Source organism: Manduca sexta, chromosome 13, assembly GCF_014839805.1.
Source record: "Manduca sexta isolate Smith_Timp_Sample1 chromosome 13, JHU_Msex_v1.0, whole genome shotgun sequence".
NCBI classification, from domain to species: Eukaryota; Metazoa; Arthropoda; class Insecta; order Lepidoptera; family Sphingidae; genus Manduca; species Manduca sexta.
In genome coordinates this window covers 278,723-299,217 of record NC_051127.1, presented here as the reverse complement: position 1 = coordinate 299,217, position 20,495 = coordinate 278,723, and the positions used below count along the sequence as shown (strand labels likewise).

Genomic DNA, 20,495 nt, shown 5'->3' with positions numbered 1-20,495 from the left:
TTTCCGAAAGGGACCCCGACACAACATATAGGTATTAATATGTATAGTGTCTACCAATTTGCACTAGGCCAGTGCAGCGTGGTGGACTAATTACCTCTCAGTAGTAGAGGAGGTCCGTGCCCAGTAGTGTGACAGTATATACTTAATACAGGGTTGATATAATATGCATAAATGCAGTCATTAAGTCATTCTAATGATAATTAGATTCTACATAAAGAGAAGGCGGTAGGAATCGTTATATTTCGCCACTGCTGGCTAAAGATAAATTTAGTGCGACATTATCAACCAACATTTTGTTTTAAGTAATGTAATAACAATGGCTGTTTTTCGGCGAGCAGTTTTTTTTTTCATTTAAATTTATAGTAATGAAAAACGTGATAAAATATAAATCAATATTGATTTATGTAAATATTCACAACTGTTCAAAATATAAAAATGAAAATGCGTATGTGAAATACTTGATAAAATATTATAATTAGACAGTTTAATACACAGGTGAAACATATTATAATTTAATAAAAAAATTGTGCGACATGAAATACACGGTGGAACGGAAAAATATTATCTTCAATGAAATGCGTATACTTAAGTTTAATTTTATTCATATTACTTATATTTCGATACTTTACATCATTATTTCTCAAATTTTATTCGACCATAATGATGATCGCCGCGAATATTTGTTTTCGCTCACGTTGAAGAATGAATTTTGAATATTTTATATGCATTATCTACGTCATTCCTCATGATCTTCAATTTACAAATTACGGAAAAATCAACACAAAAGTTGGGGATCCTGAACAGAGCCAAGCGGTACTTGACGTGCAACCACAAACTGGCGCTTTATATACCGCAAGTCCGACTGCACGTGGAGTACTGTTCATACCTAACACTTGCTTAACCTACTTGACTCCTTACAACGACGAGCACTTCGCATCGTCGATGATCTCAATCTCACGGATCTCTGTGGAAGCGTTGGGTATGCGAAGTGACATTGGATCCCTCTGTACGGTTCAAGCGAAGCAAGATGTTGTTTAGTTTTAATTCGATTTATAATGTCAGCTGGAACAGTTGCCAAAATTTGCAGGTTAAGTATTCTAGACCAAGATTTACTTTTCATTTTTTATACTTTAAGTCAGTAAATGATCAAGTAGACCATATCACTTGACGTTCAGTGACTCATAAGTATCTAAAACTCAAGAAAAATCAATAATACCAGCCTAAAGGAACCCATTAGGAAGTAAGAGAGAAGGGGCTTTTGGACAGCTTCCTCACAATTCGAAATGCAATAGTCTATCACAGATAGATTCATGCAAGTTCTCACATGGTTCTACGGGTGTAGTCACAGCAGATGCAGTGGTCAGGATTAAAATAGTGATAGCTCTTTTTAGACATTTCTATTGCCTTAATGCACTGCCATGGTCTTACATCCACGAGGCACTACGGTACGTGATGCCGTCTTATCTTCGGCACTAGTGGCACTATCATTCATGCATCTGGTGCACGCGTATCTGTCCGAGAGGGACGTGGTGGATCCGGGTACCGATGGGTGGGACCGAAGAGAGATGACGTGTGGTTTTCTACAGGGCTTGGATTTGAGTCCGCCCCTTTGGAATATCGGGTACGACTGGGTGTTCCGTGGTGCTAAACTCTGAGGCATCGGCGTGACATGTTGACGATGCGCGAATTCTGTCGATTGCTCGCATCTGAGCTCGACCAAAGTTGATTGTCGAGCATGCATCGGCACTACGCGAATATTCATTCGCGCATTACCAACGCATTCGCGTTGGTACTGATCAGTCGGAATCGGCAACTATATATCAATATCAACCATTTTATGCGAGTTTCAACAGCAGATCAGCTTGTGTATATCCGAGTAATCAAAGATCGTCAGTCGACATTCTATTGGACCTCATTCCACTTACCATCACGCGCAGTGGACCACTTTGCCGTGCCTGTACTAAAAAAACACGGGAGAGAATTATAATATAAAAATAATTATACCTTACCATGCTTAGCACTCAAGTTCTAATTATAATAAGATAGGATAACATAGGGGAGACTGAAGATTGCGCCTTATCCATTTGGCATCACTGTACGACTTGGTTTAAACAGATGGTTACGATATCAATAAATTTAAACGATTTAATTTTATTGATACAACAACAGAACCGAATTCAGATAGTTTAAAACTATATTTAAAAACGTACTTGAACGTGTTATGAATATAAGCGTTTGAATAAAAGCAATAAGTTGTTACTTGTCACTTAGAATGTTCCAAAAAAATGCTACTCGTAAGTTGATGACGTTTATTTTTGATGTTTGAGGTTGATCGAGAGACCAATGCGTCAGTCCCGTGTTAGTCCCTCAACTAGTCCCAACAAAATGACATAGGGTCGTTTCATGTTTGCTGCTTCATTCTAAGCATACAGTATCTACCATTATCTTACACATTGCTTTTCAAAATGAGGAGCACCCCCTAGGGAGGCGAGATAACGTTAAGGGGGGCGTTATTGTACATTCTGTAAATCAATTTCTAACCCTCGAGAACAGTACTTTTTCTGGATAAAGGGTACCATATGTTCTTCATTCCTGGTGACGTATATGCAAAATTTCATGATCATCGGTCAGAGTAGTAAAGGTGTGAAGGCGTAACAAACAATCACTCTCTGCTGGTGGTAGGATACATTTTATATCCGCCTAGATAGCGACCACAGAACATAGGGTGTTAAACCGCCATAGTGGCCCACGTAAGTGTGTCGCGTTCCGGGATCGACCTATGTTTATCCGGTTCCAACAGGCCGGCAAAACTGTGTCGACTGCCGAGGGGTAATCGTTTCGCGTCAGTCAACAATCTATTAGACCCCACTGGGGTCACTTTGCTGAGCACATAAAACAAAACACTTAGTTTCATAATATTAGTTAAGATACTTGGTGAGCATGACTTTCTCTTCCTTGCATTGAAGAGAAGGGGGACGTGGGCAAGCACTATTATAGGCAGCAGGGTGATGTGGTAAAAATACTTTGGGAACCTCTGGTCTATTAAATATTTCTTTTTGCGTATTTGTACATCGAAACTACATTAAGTACATTAGGTGGCTACTGAAAACCAGTGCTGTGTTTGCTTGTCATAACACAGCTTATGCTGAGAAGGCCACCTAGTTGTCGCGGTTTGGACATAGAAATTAATTACTTAGTAGTTTTGTTCTTTATTTTATTTTTTGTTATGTATATATATAATATGGATATGTACCGCGACAATAAATTATTCTTTCTTTCTTTCTTTTCTTAAACTGAAGTCTAATACACCTGAGTACGGCCCCGCGGCTTCAGAAATCGAGTTGTTAATATAAAAGCGTTCAGAACGATCAATTGGTATCTTCTGCCGGCATCTCGACACACGAAGAAGTCAACATGGGCAAAATTATCGTCTTACTGGGCCTAGCCTTAATGGCTTGTGGTAAGTCTTTTTTAAGTATCTAAACGTACTCACATAGGTATATATTATGTATATCATTGGCTGTTTATAAGGATCTTAGGGTGAGCACATACGAACTTTTTATAGCAGGAGTCACCAATTAGTTTCGCTCGGGGTTCGTTTTTAAGAAATGACCATCGCAGTCCGCTCAACATATTATAGAAAAAAAAAAAAAATTAAACAACCGTAATTACGGAAATAATTATAGTTTGACATATCAATGAGAAAAATCATTTTTTTGTTGAGGACTATCAGTCTGCAGTTTGGAGTAAAATTGCAATCCGCGAACTATTTCTCGCTTATTAGCTCGTTACTTTGCCCGGCCCGTTTTTGAATTGACGTCAAAAAGGATAATGCGGAAATACATTATTCTTAAATTACCTACCCTGTAGTTCAAGTTGCTGTATTCTCGTGGTCGGCACATAATGTGTTAGCGGTCCAAATACCAGTGGCGAAGCGTCCATACAACCCATCCATACAAAACATCTTGTGGAAACCTTTGAAAAATTTCGAAGTTGTGTGAAGTCCACCAACCCGCACTAGGCCAGCGTGGTGGACTAAGGCGTAATCCCTCTCAGTAGTAGAGGAGGCCCGTGCCCAACAGTGGGACAGTATATAATAGGGCTGATATTATATATTATTATGTTAACTAAGTCAATTTTTTTTTTGCCTCTGATTACCTTTTGAAATATTTCACCCTGCGCTATTGCCAGATACGGACCGCGGACCGCCATTGGTCGACTCCTGTTTTATAGTATCGGATCCGTATTATCTGCCGATGTGACAACATTTTGGAAATGTTGATTTTTAGTTTTTTTTAATAAGTACAACTGGATGAGACGAGCAATCTCGCCTAATGGTATCTGACATCATTGCCCATAACCGCTAGCAACTCCGTCCAAAACGTTGAATTCCAAAACACTGCGTAGAATTACACTATTTGGTAATCATCACGAACCTTTACAGCGTTCAGTTCTGACAGACCTTGTGGACTATTTTACTCTGGTGATTCGTAGTACAAATTAGTCGGAAGAAACATCTTCGGCATCGGCCGGGTCTTTGCGTCGACTAAATTATTTTCTGCCTACTGTAACTAAGATTTCACTTGCACAATCCCTTCTTCTCCCCATCCTTGAGTATGCAGATGCCAGTTATCTAGATCTCACTGAAGACCAACTAAATAAACTTGAGCGCCTTTAAAACTTCTGTATCCGATTAATATTTGGACTTATCTTGTATCCGAGTTTCGGGTTAAGCTCAACTGGTTAGCCATTCGGGTTCGCCGAAATGCTCACATCATTTCACTGCTTTATAACATTCTTTTTAATCCTCTTAGCCCTTCCTGTCTTAAATCTCTTGTTATCACAGCAATGCTCCTTCCTTAGATAAAAAAACGTCTATGAATAAGGGTTAAGTCTTTTTCCTCTTGTACATGTGTGCAATAAAGAATTAAATAAATAAAAACGAGTTCTTGAAACTCCAACACTCCACAAGATCGCAGTTCCGTCCTCGCCACTGAGATCTTCTCCGCGTTACCCGTTTCATCCGACTCTTCTGCATGCCGACCACTACGGTTATGGATAGATTGTCTTGTACGCTCATCCCTAATTGTTAATGTTTCATCCTTTCCCAGTAGTCGTCGTGGGCCGAGGTTCGTTTTTTTTATTGCGGTGAATGACGAGACGAGCTTACCGTTCGCCTGAACGCCCATATACAGTAGAAACACCATCCAACACCTTGAAATACAAAGTATTGTTTTGTGTCCCAATGCGCTCGCCATCCTGAGACGTGAGATGTTAAGTCTCATTATTTCCAGTACACTGGCTATAATGACCTTCAACCCGGAATACAATAGTGACAACACACTGCTGCTTGGCGGCAGAAATAGACATTGCGGTGGTACCTACCCAGGCGGACTCTCACATATGAGAGACTTACTACCAGTGACCTGTTAGTGGGTTACCTTCAGCATGGTCTCTGAATTTCCAAGAGTTGCGAGCGCCTAAAGCTGTCACCCGAAAGTTCGGTGTGTTTGTATAAGCCGATCTTTGTCAGGCTAATAAACGTATATCATGGTATGAAAAATTGAATCTTTAGATGTTAAATCTCATAATCCCCGGTATTAAAAACCCTTAGCATAACAATGTTTGCACAATGTTTCTTGGCGGTAAGAATAGACATTATGGTTAGAGTCACTACCTTTTTTTTGGGCAAATAAAGTTCATCGGTAAATTGAAGGTAGAAAAAAAGTACATGGTGTCAAAATAAAAGTACAAATGAATTCTACTTTATTATTTTGCCGATAAACATTATATTATATTAGGGAACTAAACATAACAAAGCTAAAATAACAAATAAAATTAATATTTCACTTTCAAACACGGTTTTATTTTCGTCTTGCAATTTAGTATTCTACATCACAAAATTTAATCTCTCTCTGTGAGTGCTGACGTAGAAGGAATCGACAATAAAAATGAATTAAATGCATACAATAAAAAAATATACCATCAGGCTTATCAAATACTTGCTGACATTTTTGTACCATTAATTACCACTGTTTTACACAATAATTCTTACGAACAACCCTAGAAGAATCATACCATGGTAAATAAAGTATTTTCGCGTACTTTATTGTTCTCATAAAGAATAGAGTATAATCACCCGAAATAAAGTAAAATACTTTATTAGAAAGTACGGATAGCAACCCTAAATACGGTTGTTACCAAAAGCCACGCTCTTTCAAAAGAAATCTACCCCAATTCTCCTGACTGCCTACGTGGCGTAATGTTTTTCTTTTCAGAGCAACAACATATGTTTTTATTAAGTAAACATATTATATATGATTAAATACGGATACGATGTAATTAATTTGTTGACTGCTGGCTTCATTCATTCTTTATGTTTTACCAAGTGTAAAATATAAACATGTACATACAGTTGGTTGGTTTATTGTAACTCTGACAATGTTTTCGCGTTTGCAATTTGCGTGGTTTTAAATTCTCAAGAACATTGTTAATTTTATAGTTTTAGGTATTTTTTCGTCCTATTAATGTCTGTATATGTTATTAATGAAACATTTGTTTTCAGGTGTTTTAGGAGAGCCAGCAATTGTCGGTAAGTTGTAGGATTAGATTTATAATAATAGAAAGAAAGAATATGTTATAATAAAAACCTTTATACTCTGACAAAATATAGTACAGTTTTAACTTAAGTATGATATCATCATTAAGATCAGTTGCAGGATGTCTTCTGCTGGACATGGGCTTCCCTTTAACCAGATCGACCTGGAAGCCACCCGCATGTAGCGACCTGTATTTAAATCTAATTTGATAATAAACAAATACTTCAAAATGTCTGCATATTCGTCAGTAACCAATTTGTTGGTCAGGTTGTTCTTTGACGTAGGCCTCCGCTAGTTTCTTCTACTCAACTCTGTCACTTAATCTCCATCGTTTTGGTAGGTCACATTCCTATCTTTTAATTTATTGTCCCCCTTATCCTTTATCATTTCTAGGATACCATTCTATTATATCTTTTGTAAATTTTGCCCTATTTGTTCTCATATTGTGACCGAATAGACTTATAATACTCACTAAATACTTGACCACAATCTTGCGATTAATTATAAAATGACACTTGACTAGAAATCATAAAGCAATGGTAACTAAACGTCAGAACTCTTGCGTGAAATTGGGGAGGTTTTGTTAATTTTCATCATGATAAGTCAGGGATAAAAAATAATGCAGCGCGCAGACGTTGTTAACTTGTTGCTGAAAACACTACATTGAAACTGATGGTTGCTTCGGTAACTAAGCTATTAGCTAATGTGTGGTTTATAGTAATATCGAACATCCAACAATAAAGGCGGTAAGGAGCGTCAATATCTCGTTTTCATACAAATCCTATAGGAATAAGTGATGTATCATTAATTGCTGAAATAATCAACAATTGATTTTAATGATGAATTATTTCTTCAATGTTTAAATAAGTACCTAAGTATACAATGTGTACCACGATTTGAATCACAAAAATATTATGAAGTCTTAATATTATGAAAACATTATGTATTGATTTTTCATGGACTATCATCACACTACGACATTTTATTTATTTTTACAGTGAAATTCGGCAGAGGACCTGCGATCGGCACCTCATATTATTTCACGATGCCGCTCACGCTCAGTTCGGCTATTGATGATTACGGTTGGATAGAGTATGAGTCGCCGGTATCAGTCCTCCCAAATATCCGTTTGTACTGCGCGCCCGAAGGTGTCTGGGTGTGCATCTTCTACGAGGACAATGGCTTGCCTGCTGGTCTACAAATTGCCGTAAGTATACTGCTGGAATAATTCTGGCGATGTTTTTTAACGGTGATTATATTTTTTTATTAACCACTAGGTGTTGTGGCCTCCAATAGGGCGATCTGGAAATCTGTGGGGGCGGCCCATGTTCAGCAGTGGACATCCTGCGGGTGATGACGATGTTGTGGCCTCACTCGCGTTAAATCTTTTCCGTTACTAAAGTCCTTATCGTCACGTGATCACGATATACTATCAGGATTTATTAACATTTGTAACTTTTTGTTCAATACTGCCTCGGTGGCGTAGTTGTACTGCATGCGCGGTACGGCATCGCTCTGAGGATCTGGGTTCGAATCTCGGGCTGGGAAAATCGATATTTGGGTTTTTCTGCTCAGTATCAGACCGGGTCTGGGATTTGGGCCCGATATGGCGATAGGTTCGCCTCCTAGATCATGGGACTGTACACGCTTGGCGAAAAGTGGGTAGCCTGGTCGCGCCTCTGCATACCCCAGCGGTGATAAATGCGTGATGTTTGTGTGTTGTTCACTACTGTTGAACTCTGAAGTGGTAGTCGGAGGTACAACCACCATTTCTGGCCATGTGTGTTCCCTGATATGTATGACATGATAAGGTGAGAGCGTATTGCTATATCTCTCACAAATTCTAGACTCGGTAAAACAATATTGTATTGTAAATAATTTCCAGGCAGAGAAGAGCAAATTCAACGGCAAGGTGCTGGACTGGGACATACAAGGCTACACAAGCTGGAGTGTGGAAGTGCAGGGCGTCGTGAGGGAGTACTGGACCACACAGCAATACTACATGTCTAAGGGTTTGTGCTTACGATGTAACCTACTACTTTATTATAATAGCTGCCTCGGTGACGTCGTGGAACAACGTGTGCGGTGCGACTATCGCTCTGAAGGCTCGGGTTTGAATCCCGGGTCTGGCAAAGTGATATTGGGTGTTTTTGTTCAGTATCAGCTGGTCTGGTATTAGTGCCCGATGGCAATAGTCTCGTATGATGTAAAGCCGTTGGTCCTGAGCCTGACCCCTCTCCGGTCATGTCGGAGTTAATGAACAGAGAGAGCACCTGTGTATTGCGCACACACTTGTGCAATGTAATATCTCCTACGTACTTGGCTGATCTTTGTTGAGATTAGCCGTCGTTGAATTTGAGTAGTATGGATTCATGGGATGGAAGTTGGAACACATTTGGCAAAAGTGTGTGTTCTGTTTGAACCTCTCTCTTCTACTTCAGATATAGAGGCGTGATGTGTGTTTGTTTTTGCTTATATTAATGCGAAAGTTCTTGAGGATGTTTAGTTCACTGTTCAAGGTAAACGCCTGATTAGGACTGAATTTTGCAATATAGACTATGTTCCGTGTAAGTTACATAGATTTCTTTTGAAGGTTCTTTAACGCGAGCAAAGCCACAATTCATTGTCAAATAATCATTTAAATATTTCAGAACTCCTGGAACTGAGCTGCGAGGACAGACTGGCAGCGTACGACACAACAGATCTATTGAAAGGAGCGCTGTGGGTGTCTGGATTTAACAGAGAGTTGCGCGAAATTCCCAAAACAGGCAAAGGAATGTTGGCGGACGGTTTCTACCTTCACAACTGTATCCCTGGAATGGGTAAGTTTTAAATTCAGACACCACTTGCACCTGATTGTAAGAGTGTCGATTGACAAAGATTTAATTCTAGTCACGATTATTCGGGTTTGTATATACAGGGTGATCCCGAAACGCCCTACATGCGCCACTATAGCCCTGTAATGTATGTACTTAGTATATAAGCCATATAATGTATAGTATTAAGTTAGTATAAGGAGTGCAGTCCAATAAAGAACCTGAAACCAACAATACGTCGCAACACATATATCCATCCTTCCATTACATGGTTATATACTAAGTACATACACTACAGCCCATTTTATACGACGTACGGTGATCGCTGTCTGGATGGATTCAAATATCCTACCACTAGCGAACTAAGGACTGTATTGCAACTTAATTTCGCTCTCAAGTTCGATTTCGTCTGAGACACTGTCAAATTGAAGTCAGAATCTTAAGGCCGTTGCTATTTAATATACAGATATCTTCATCTCAAACGATATCTTAAGTCAGCAGCAGAATTTTGACGCTTCAGTTTTGTTTATTAACCAACGCTGACTCAGTTGAGGAGCTTTAAATGACAACTTAGCTTTGTTTATTAAATAGTTTAATACTTGAGATTCTATTGAAGGTTGAGATTGATTTATTAGACCCTAAGAAATATACTACGAGTTACTTTAAGTGCATGTATTCGCTGTAAATTTTTTAAGGTTTGGACGTATTTTCCGCGATTCACAGCTTACATAATTGTTGTGGAAGATTGTTACTAAATTGTAACTATTGAACTGTTATTGGTCGCAGTACCTTATCAGCAACTTTACAATACCGTAACCAAACAACAGTAAATTCCATTGACGATTTAAAAAACAATGCCCGCCTAAAGTTTTTATTATTATTCAGGCTACCATTACTATTACAACATGACTGAGGAGCTTGTATGCGGATCCGACACGTTGGTGCCATGGGCGCCGATGACAAGAGATGACAAAGTAATCGGTGTCGTCTTGAACATGATTGGTAAAATCAAATTGGATGCCGGAGAGAAAAATTATTATGAAGACCCTACTGTTGCTGCTATCCGTGTATGTATAATGTTTTGTAGACACCTCTCATGCAATTATCCCCGAAGAAGTAGGCAAAGGCGCAACTAATGCACCGAATGTTTTCCGTCCCATGTTGGGAAAGGTCACCTTTTTGTAATATCGGGCACAATTTTAAACTCAGGGTTGATACTGCACGTAAAACCTAATCAATATAAAGTATTAGTAGAATCGTAAGACCTTGGTGTCCATTTAAGTATTCCTTTCGTGGTTGATGGGTACGGAAGTTATTTGCCCGTAGTCTCGTATGCAAGTGCCGTTTGGTTCCAACGTAATTTCTGTATTTTCCACTTAGCATTATCGAGCTTGTAAAGAAGGGATATTTAAAGGAAGTTTGTTTATCACTCATTATACCGTAATAATACCCAATTTATTTATATAAGTTTTTATTCACACGCGTTTCGTATTTTTAAATGACATACCTAATATTTTGAACCCTATTATTGGTTTATCATCTATTTAGCCGCAATTCTTTTAAAAGAAAACGCACATACATACGTCCGCCTTCTGCAGGGGTAGGCAGAGGCACTATCGTAGTGTAGTTGGGGCTGCTTAGAATATTTGGAGCGGTAGGGTAGTTCGTTCCCAGGCGGCACTTTTAGGGGACAGCGAAGTATTCAACGTAAATTTTCCAAAATATTTTGAACTTTGGTAATGTTGTGACATTTTGATTTGTTGAAGTGTGTTTTTTTATTCTCGTCGCCTAGGAGCGGTAAACTCATGATACGGTACTGAGTAATAACGCACCCACATTACACCATACATCAATTTAAAATCAGTTTTCTTGAATAAAGACGCGAGATGGCAGATATCATTTTTTTTATTTTACAAAAATGGGTTAACGTTGACATTGATAACTCTGTTTTGTTAATGAAACTTTATTTTGCTGATTCTCGTTCTGGCAACCGTCTCCATAACAGAGTGACTTTCAACTTGCCAACACGGCGAATCAATTATAGTCATCACTTGCCTTTGTGGCAATCAATATAACTGGTGTAATACACATTACACCAGTTATATTGACGTAGCATTCATTACCCACGTAATAAGCGGTAGACTACGCTAACAAGACAGTCCAGAAAACATAATTTCTAACGAATTATCCTAATTATTTATTTATTTAAAACTTTATTGTACACCAAAAATGTAAAAAAAAAGACAAATTTGTGTACAGACGGTGGAAATTAATTACTATATATATGAAATGTATGAATACAATTTATGTTCCAGAGCATCGTGAGTACAGGTCCCCAGTGCCTTTACGACGCAGCCACCACCCCTGGACTCACCACCATGCACGTCTTCTATGTGACAAAACCTAATCTGATCACTTGCCCTAAGAAAGTGTAAAAGAAATCAGTTGATTGTTTTATAATTTATATAATGTTATTATACTTTTAGTTGTTATTCTTGTTTTATTTGGGTCTTCGATGTAGCTTCCTTTTGTTGTGTATATTGCAATACGGGAGAAATCGGAATAAATTTGGAGTGGTTAAAGTCGAAAAGAATTATTTTAAAATTACTACTACTATACTAGTCCCGTCTGTAGTCTAAATTGATTAGTTCCGCTATATATTGTCCCAGGATAAAATATTGTAGCCTATACATATCCTTCCCAGGGTGTCTAATTATTTTTGCACCAAATTTCATCGCAATCCGTTGAGTAGTTATTGTGTTATACGTGTTTAGACGGGCAGATGCGACAGGTTACTAGGATTATTTTCTGTGACATATTTAATAATGTAAGTACAACATCAAACATAGAAACCTGTCTGTATGGAACAAAAACGACCTACGTGCTTATAAGTATAGCAGGGTAGGTAAAAAAAAATTAAGAATGTTTACATAACTAGGTATTTACTATTATATATCTTTGCTCTTTTATACAATAAAATAAATACTTACGTATAAAAATTTTAAATATGATACATCGTATATAAAATACATTTCCCCTGTTTACAAATTCTTAGCAATTTTGCTATTTAACCAATTTTAACCGAATCTACCGGTAATGGTATACAGTTTTAGTTACCACACTCATGTGGCATTTCATGTATATTTATAATATAGTTTACTTAGCTACCATTTATTTCAAAGAATAATTTAAAATGTCAATTTCGTATTTGCTAATTTTATATGAAGAATAGCATTTTTTTTTGCTTTGAGTGACGAGACGAGCTTTCCGTTCACCTGATGGTAAGCGATACGACCGCCCATAAACAGTAGAAACACGATTTAACACCTTGAATTACAAAGTATTATGTGGCGCGCAGTGGCGCTCTGCATCCTGAGACATGAGGTGTTAAGTTTTATTACGTCCTGTAGTTACACTGGCTACTATTTCTTTCAAACCGGTACGCAACAGTGATTACACACTGTTACTTGGCAGTAGAAATAGCATTTACTCAGAACGTTATAAAACAGGCGCTATAATAGTATTATATTGATAAAAATCATGGATGAAGTAAACTTGAAACGGCACGTGTAACGCCATCTATGTATGCACAATGCTACGTTAGTTCTTTAATTTTTAAAGTACTTTACGTTAATCAGATGGCGCTAGTTGTATTTTACATTAAAATTTTCATTTGACATTTTGTGTTTTTTCTGTCTGCATCTGAACGCGATAATCATAAAACTACCGAACGGACTTTGATGAAATCAACATAGACTAATATATAATTCTGGTAAATCAGTACGGAGACAGTTTCAGACACTGGGATAGATATGGGCTACTTTTAATCCTGAGAAAATATATAGCGGGACTTTTATCCCGGAAAATCCGCTTAACTAAAACAAAGCCGTAAACAAATGCTTCAATGATTTTTTTAAAAAGTAGTGTAGGTAAGTAATTTTGGAATTTAATATCGCAACGTTTCAGATGCCGAGTTAAAAATAATATTGGAGGCATAATTACGGATTTATAATCAGAACTGCGAGAACTTTTTAAATTTCTTCGGATATTATGAAAACGAATATAGCCGTAACCTATCGTAGTGGTACATATGTTCGTGAACGAAACTTTTTCTTTAATCAAGGAAATTGTGGGTAATTATTTTTTTTAGATGTAGCAAAATTTTACTATAGACTATTATACTTCCCACTGCTATTTAGGTTTTGTAGGACAATTTTTTATTACTAGACTTTATTTCATAAAATGAATTGTTTGACAGGAATTTTAAAAATTCACTATTCTTTTATCAATCTTATCGTGAGATATACTTACTTACTTATTTTGTTATTTTAGCTCGTTACTGTTATTGTAAACGTAAAAAAGGTATCTTTTTAAAACAAATTAAAGTGTTTGATTGATGAAGGAAACCATGACGATAACAAATAAGACAAGAATAATTATAATTAGTCAAGTTCGTTTTATAGAAAAATTGTAATAATAAAAATCATAAGATCATGAAACAAATGAAAGTTAATACATGCACACAAAACTTAAAATAGTTATTATATTTTTTATTATAAATTAGCTTCCGCCCGCAGCTTCGCCCGCGTGGATTTCGGACTTCAAAAATGGAGGAGGTGCTCAATTTATTGGGATATTTTTTTAATGTATGGTGGTATGCAGGTGGTCCGATTGTCCGGTCAGGGTCTGATGATGGGATCCTGGTGAAATCGAATGAAGCATATAGCATGATTTAGTATTCACGCGTGATGGCTTATTATTAGCGTATTTCATGTATAACATTGGTGTTTCTATACCGATTTCTATGATTCTTTTTTATGGACTATTTAATAATGTTAACTTTTTTAATTAGGGATGACTGAGAGTGTTATAAACGTAAGAGTAGACAAATATAATGAGAAAGCTTCGAACTGCTAAGCTATTGGGAGTTACACGTGTTATTGTGAGTCAACCATAAAAGATAGACATATGCTGTCGTGGGATATTTTTTTATATAATTTTAAGGAGAACATTTCCGTCATACATGATTTCTGTGTAGCTTTAACCATTAAGGTTGCACACGCGACGGAAGCTTAAAAAATGGAGTAACTTCTCCCGTTTTCACAACATTTCCCTTCACTGCTCTGCTCCTATTAATTGTAGCGTGATGAAAAGTATACTATAACCAGCACAGGAGTATGACAAATAATTGTACTAAGTTTCGTTAAAATCCGTCGAGTAGTTTTTGTTTCTATAACGGTTATAGAGACAGACAGACAGACAGACAATAATTTTACTAATTGCATTTTTGGCATCAGTATCGATCCCTAATCACCCCCAGATAGTTATTTTGGAAATATATTTTATGTACAGAATTGACCTCTCTACAGATTTATTATAAGTATAGATATAGATATAGATAACCGAGTTTTGTTTACAATTGCATGGTTACAAATTAATTACAAGCAAATTATTAAAAAAAATTTTTTTTGCTTCCAGTACCGAAACTAGGCTAGGTCCGCACCTTGGGATACCAGAAGCAAATTAATTCATAGTATAATTTGGTTTTCTATAAATTGTTTGCTTGGTGAGCATTAACAGTAAATCAAATAAGTTTTTTTTATTGCTTTAAATGATGAGACGAGCTTGCCGTTCGCCTGATGGTAAGCGATACGACTGACAAACAGTAGAAACACCATCCAACACCTTGAAGTATTGTTTAGTATTCCAATGCGTTCGCCACCCTGAGACATGAGGTGTTTATCACATCCAGTAGTGACACTGGCTGCGGTGTTCTTTAAACCAGAACACAATAGTGACTACACAGTACACACTGCTGCTTGGCGGCAGAAATAGACATTGCAGTGGTACCTACCCAGGCGGACTCTCATATGAGAGACCTATCACCAGTAAATAAGTAACAAAATGAAGTGAGAAGTACAGCGGTCTAGTATATACTATTTCAATTTAACATCTAAAGTAATTGAGTGAGTAGTTATTTCCATTGCTGGTTTATATGTAAATACACTTTCTCTTAAACCAATAGCCAGGTGTACGAACGTAATCAGCTGAACAAATGTGTCAGATGAAAAACAAAATGATCGCCTGATGTTTAAAATAGATGACAAAGGAATTATATCCGTTACTAATCAACGTTTACCGTATTATAAAATGACGATGACGTCTATTGTTAATGCCACTGTGATTGTCATTGTAATTTGAAGTAACATGCTTATTTGATTTGTGTTCTTGTTTTTAAAAATAAAATATCTTCAGGAATTCATATTGTTTTATTTGCAATTTATTAATTAAAATCCTTGACGCGATCATTGAAAACAAAACATTCAAAGTAAACTACAAATAATCCATCTTGCTAAACACACTACTAAAATATATTATTACAAAAATAAATTTGCATCTAATTATTGAAGGTGGCGTACGGAAAAGAATATTTAAAAAAGTATACGAGATGCCTCGTCGGGTACACGAATTAAGATGAACCCCATAGCAAAATGATATTCTTTGAATTTTCTGAAGGAAATATATACTTAATTTAAATTTTATAACAGATATAGAAAAAAAGTACATCGTATTTCTGACCAAAAATTTTGATTATGTGTATAAACCCCCATAGCGACCATTATTTTAATTTCCAACCAACACTATTAGATAGAAAATTTAATAAGAAATTAATATTTTGGTAGTTAAAAATTTTCAAAAAGACCTACAATTTATTTGTTATTAAACTTATTCGTAAATTTTGACACTTTTGAAGGAGCCCCGTCGCTATATGGCGGACTGACCAGTACCATAGAGTAAGTAATATACTACGTAAGAGGCAGTTCTCCGCGCCGCGCCGTGAGCTGTTCAGAGAGAATACATATGCCAATATTATTTTCTGTTCACGTCAATAAAATATACTATTTGAAAATGATAAATATAATGTACATAATATTTATTTATAATAATGTATATTTTTTTATACAACGAAGATATTTATGAAAAAAAATTGTGTACGGTCGCTATCCAGACGGTATAAATATTCTAGTACCAGTTCCTCTGCAACAAGCTGAGTGTCTGCGCGGTGCCTAAGTGAAACTTAAAACTCTCCAACGTGGCATTACTAACATGTTCTCTGTGACGAAATTGTTTCCTTGGCGTTGTACGCAACACTGACTTAGGTCCGGCTCTACGCTTATCACACGGGGATACCCTATTGCAAAACTTATTGTTCGAATTCGGCTGAAACCTTATTGTTAGAATGACGAAATGATGACTCGAAATATTGTGGTATTCGTAACAGCTTTGATTGTAGGTATAATATTGCGAAATAGTCACATTTTCATCCTTGAAATGAAGGGTAAAGTTTCTGATTTTCTCTTTATATTTTTTCCGGATACAGTAATCTATATACATCCATTATTTGTATCCTGCTTGCCTCAGTGGCGTTCTTTCACAATATATTTCTGTAATTCCGGCACCACGTACAGACAAATATTTGAACACATTTACAGACACTAACCAAATTTCAATTTTTATGGCTTTTACTTTAAGGTTTTTATATAATCGGTTCCCCTTGAAGCAACTCGATAACTTTAAACGCTTTGATGTGTGGTCGAAAAACCGATACCGAATGGCAAATACGCAAACATTTAAACAAACTTTGCACAAATACGCAAATACCCGTGCCACACATGAATTCAAATAAGTGTTCAAATATTTTTGCTATGCGTGGCGCCGGCATAAGAACTTGCTAGTCTAAAGTTAGTATAACACGTGGGACGAGTCGCGATGAACTCCCAAGGTTTCTTACGTCATCAACCAGGCTTTACCACGTCATGGCTGGTTTACAAACCCAATATACGGATATTGTAGAAGGTCGCAATGATATGGACGCTGGTCTACTCTAGGTTATGCTTGCTCATAAGCGAAACATAACTTTTACGTAACTTCTATTTTGTGTAGCGGGAATACCCATCACTTCATATATACAAGGCTTGCATCACAAACACGACTCCAATTTGAATCCGGCGTACTTCTTGCAAGCTGTTCTTTGTCTATAAAATAATCATATATTGACTATACATATATTATGTTTTTTTATAGATATAGACCAAAGACAAAGTTTTAGAACAAACTTTTTCTGTTATAATATTCTGCGTTTTATAATTCCCACCAAAAATCCGCCATAGTGGCCCACGTAAGTGCTTCGCGTTTTGGGATCATCCGGTATATCCGGTTCAAACAGGCCGGTATAATTGTGTCGACTGGGGAGGGGTAATCGTTTCTCGTTAGTCGACACTCTATAGGTCTTATCCTACTTACTATCAAGCGTAGTTATCAGTTTGCTGTGCCTGATTAAAAAAAAAACACCATATTATAATGATTACTTATGTTTACGCGAATGTTAGACATTGAAATTAAACTAATTTTCGGATTCTATCGCGGTTTTTTGTATTTTATTTTTCTCCCGACGTTTCGAAGACTTTGCAGCCTTCATGGTCACGGCGGGGACTGAGGTGTCGTTCATCCGTAAAGTCAAAGTTACAATATCTACCTACATTTTACAATTATACAACTTTTTAAAATTTTAGCTGTTGGTGGTCCGATCTACGCAGAATGAGTTCACAATGTCTTGAAGTCTGGCAGCCGGTCTTTTGGATTCCGATTTATATTTTACCATATTATGTTCAAAATTGACAGTTTTAAGTGTGCTACTTTTTAATATTATAAAACTTTTTATTTTATTCTACAATACTAAATTGATTGTAAACGGCCAGGTATATATAAACGATTTTCACAATAGCTACCGATAGTTTAATCTGACTCCAAACTGTGGAAACGTATTTCAGTGAAGAGCACTGAAGCTCGTGTTCAATACGGAGTATTATTTTCAATATGTGAGGATACCTAGCAAAATTGTATTGCTGCAGGAATTCTTAACCGCGGTTTAAAACAGCAAGGCAATATAAGCATAATTGACAGTATAAGTCGACTTCCACAAGATTTAAGTATTTGCTGCGTAAAGAATCACGGCAAGTTGACTTCTGCAAATGAGGTTTCTAGGAATTGCGGCCATTTGCTATACTTATACCTATTGAGATATAGCCGTTAGTATAAAATTCTAATTTCTTAGACAATTAATTGCTGCAATAACTTGCTAGTGCAAACTTAGTCTACTGGGTATTGTAATTATTGCCCGAGTTTACTATCAAACAAATGACATACACGTGTCTTTAAGTAATACAATATACATTATATAATAAAATATATATTTCTTTCTCCTAGTCATAGTATTAAAAATGGATGTATAATTTTATTGAAATTTAAATTCATCTCGTAATGCAAATGCAAGTGTGAAATTAAATTGTAATTAAACAATTGTTTCTATGCAAATATGGACATTATAGGAAATACATGGAAAGGTATCATGATATTTTTTTATATTTTTAATTTTATTATTAAGTAAGGAGTCTATATAACCCGATTCCTGCCGGCTTCCCTTCCGTAATTCATATGAAATCTAATTATCATTAGAAAGATTTCTAGATCCTATTTATGCATATTAGTATATATATATGTGAAATGAAATGATTTATTTGAATCTGTAAAATGTTATACATTATTTAGATTCCGTCAATATTAACTCTACCACCAGTTCGGAAAGCAGTTTTCACAAGAGAAGAATGGGGAAAGAAACTCTGGTGTTGCTCTTTTCAATCAGTTTAGGGTAAAGACTACAGTACATGATAAAGTGAGAAGAGAAAAAAAAAGTTTAGAGCAGTTCATTAATGTTATGTATCTTTAGGAAAATTTCACCTTTCGCCACAGCTAAGAAGCTTAGTTTGGGTGCCACTAGCAAATACTGTGAGTAAATAATAATATTGTAAATAAATAAATAAAAATATGGCCTTGAGAATTGTCCATAACAATTTTGAAGGTACGTATGAAGTCTGTCAACTCACAATACACCAACATGGTGAACTCAAATTTCACGTAATCCATGCCTATAATTTAAATGCAAATAACTGCTTTGCTTTCACGGCCGAACTAACGAACCGATTTAGAATTTAGTATGGAGATAGTTTAAGACCCTGGGAAGGTTTTATCCCGAGAAAATATGTAGCGGGACTTTTATAGTGGTGAGGTGTTTTGCGCGGGCAGATCCGCGAGTACCACATAGCGTATAATGGAACTATAATACGTGTTAAATTCAATATTCAAGTAGTTGTATTTTAACGAAAAATGACATTGAAATTCATACCATATTGTCTACAAGAGAAAACATTAAGGAACAATACATTATCTCCATTTAATATGTTGATTCTTCATTTAAACAGCTGTGAGACATTTAAATGTTCTTAATAATGGTATTTAATTTTAATTAATATAAAAGCACAGATCCGCATCCAGATATGTTTTTAGTGGATTTATTTGTAAGGTAAAATTTACAAAGATGAAGACTTAGACACTTCCGTCGGAGGAAACCCGCAGCCGTCCCTAATGCGCCGAAGAGGGCCACCGCGGAGTTTTAGTTGGTATGCCGTGCGTTGTATATAAAGTTAGGGACTCGGTCCGCCGGTCGCCTGAAGATCAACATCAAATCCAGGCGGCACAACGCCGGGTTGTAAGGCACGGTGATGCCAACATAACCGCCCCCCAACAAAGGCTGGGCGCTAGTAATAAAGCAGTTTCTCCGCAAAATCAAAAAAAAAAAATAAAACATGAAAAAAGTATACCTAAAGTATAAGTTATTTCGTATCCGGAAGGGAATAAACACTTTCGGACCCGCGGATAAAGTTTAGTTTATTATTGCTATTACATTTTTGAGGTCACAAATAAGCAGTTACTACCTTTTGAGATGATCTTATGCCGTTCTACTTAAGCCGCTCAGATGCCAACTAGCTGAGAACTACACAACTATGATATATCAGTGCCCTGTGACGAAAAACCGCAATTTCAAAAAACCATGCACGTTTTTCGACCGGTAGAAAAGTCATTTAAAATATAAGCATAACCATTCAAACAGATATATTTGTTTAGTTTTCAGCGACCCCCAAACTCTTTCTGAGTACGGCCCAACAGCCGAAAAGAACTATGT

At 36.6% G+C, this 20,495-nt stretch overlaps 1 protein-coding gene across 1 annotated transcript; it reads left to right on the top strand.

Moving 5' to 3' along the window:
- The first annotated feature begins 3,359 nt into the window (after positions 1-3,359).
- Positions 3,360-11,907, top strand: LOC115452773. Its single transcript, XM_030181372.2, has 7 exons — positions 3,360-3,460; positions 6,566-6,592; positions 7,598-7,806; positions 8,485-8,611; positions 9,251-9,421; positions 10,301-10,482; positions 11,731-11,907. The coding sequence occupies exons 1-7, from the start codon at positions 3,415-3,417 to the stop codon at positions 11,848-11,850; spliced, it is 882 nt and encodes a 293-aa protein (XP_030037232.2). The 5' UTR covers positions 3,360-3,414; the 3' UTR covers positions 11,851-11,907.
- Positions 11,908-20,495: the final 8,588 nt, after the last annotated feature.

Bases quoted from the DNA above. Each gene is read 5' to 3' on its own strand.
- LOC115452773 (XM_030181372.2), top strand. From the start codon at position 3,415: ATGGGCAAAATTATCGTCTTACTGGGCCTAGCCTTAATGGCTTGTG. The intron at 9,422-10,300 runs GTAAGTTTTAAA...ATTATTATTCAG, and splicing joins CAACTGTATCCCTGGAATGG to GCTACCATTACTATTACAAC. The intron at 10,483-11,730 runs GTATGTATAATG...TTTATGTTCCAG, and splicing joins CTACTGTTGCTGCTATCCGT to AGCATCGTGAGTACAGGTCC.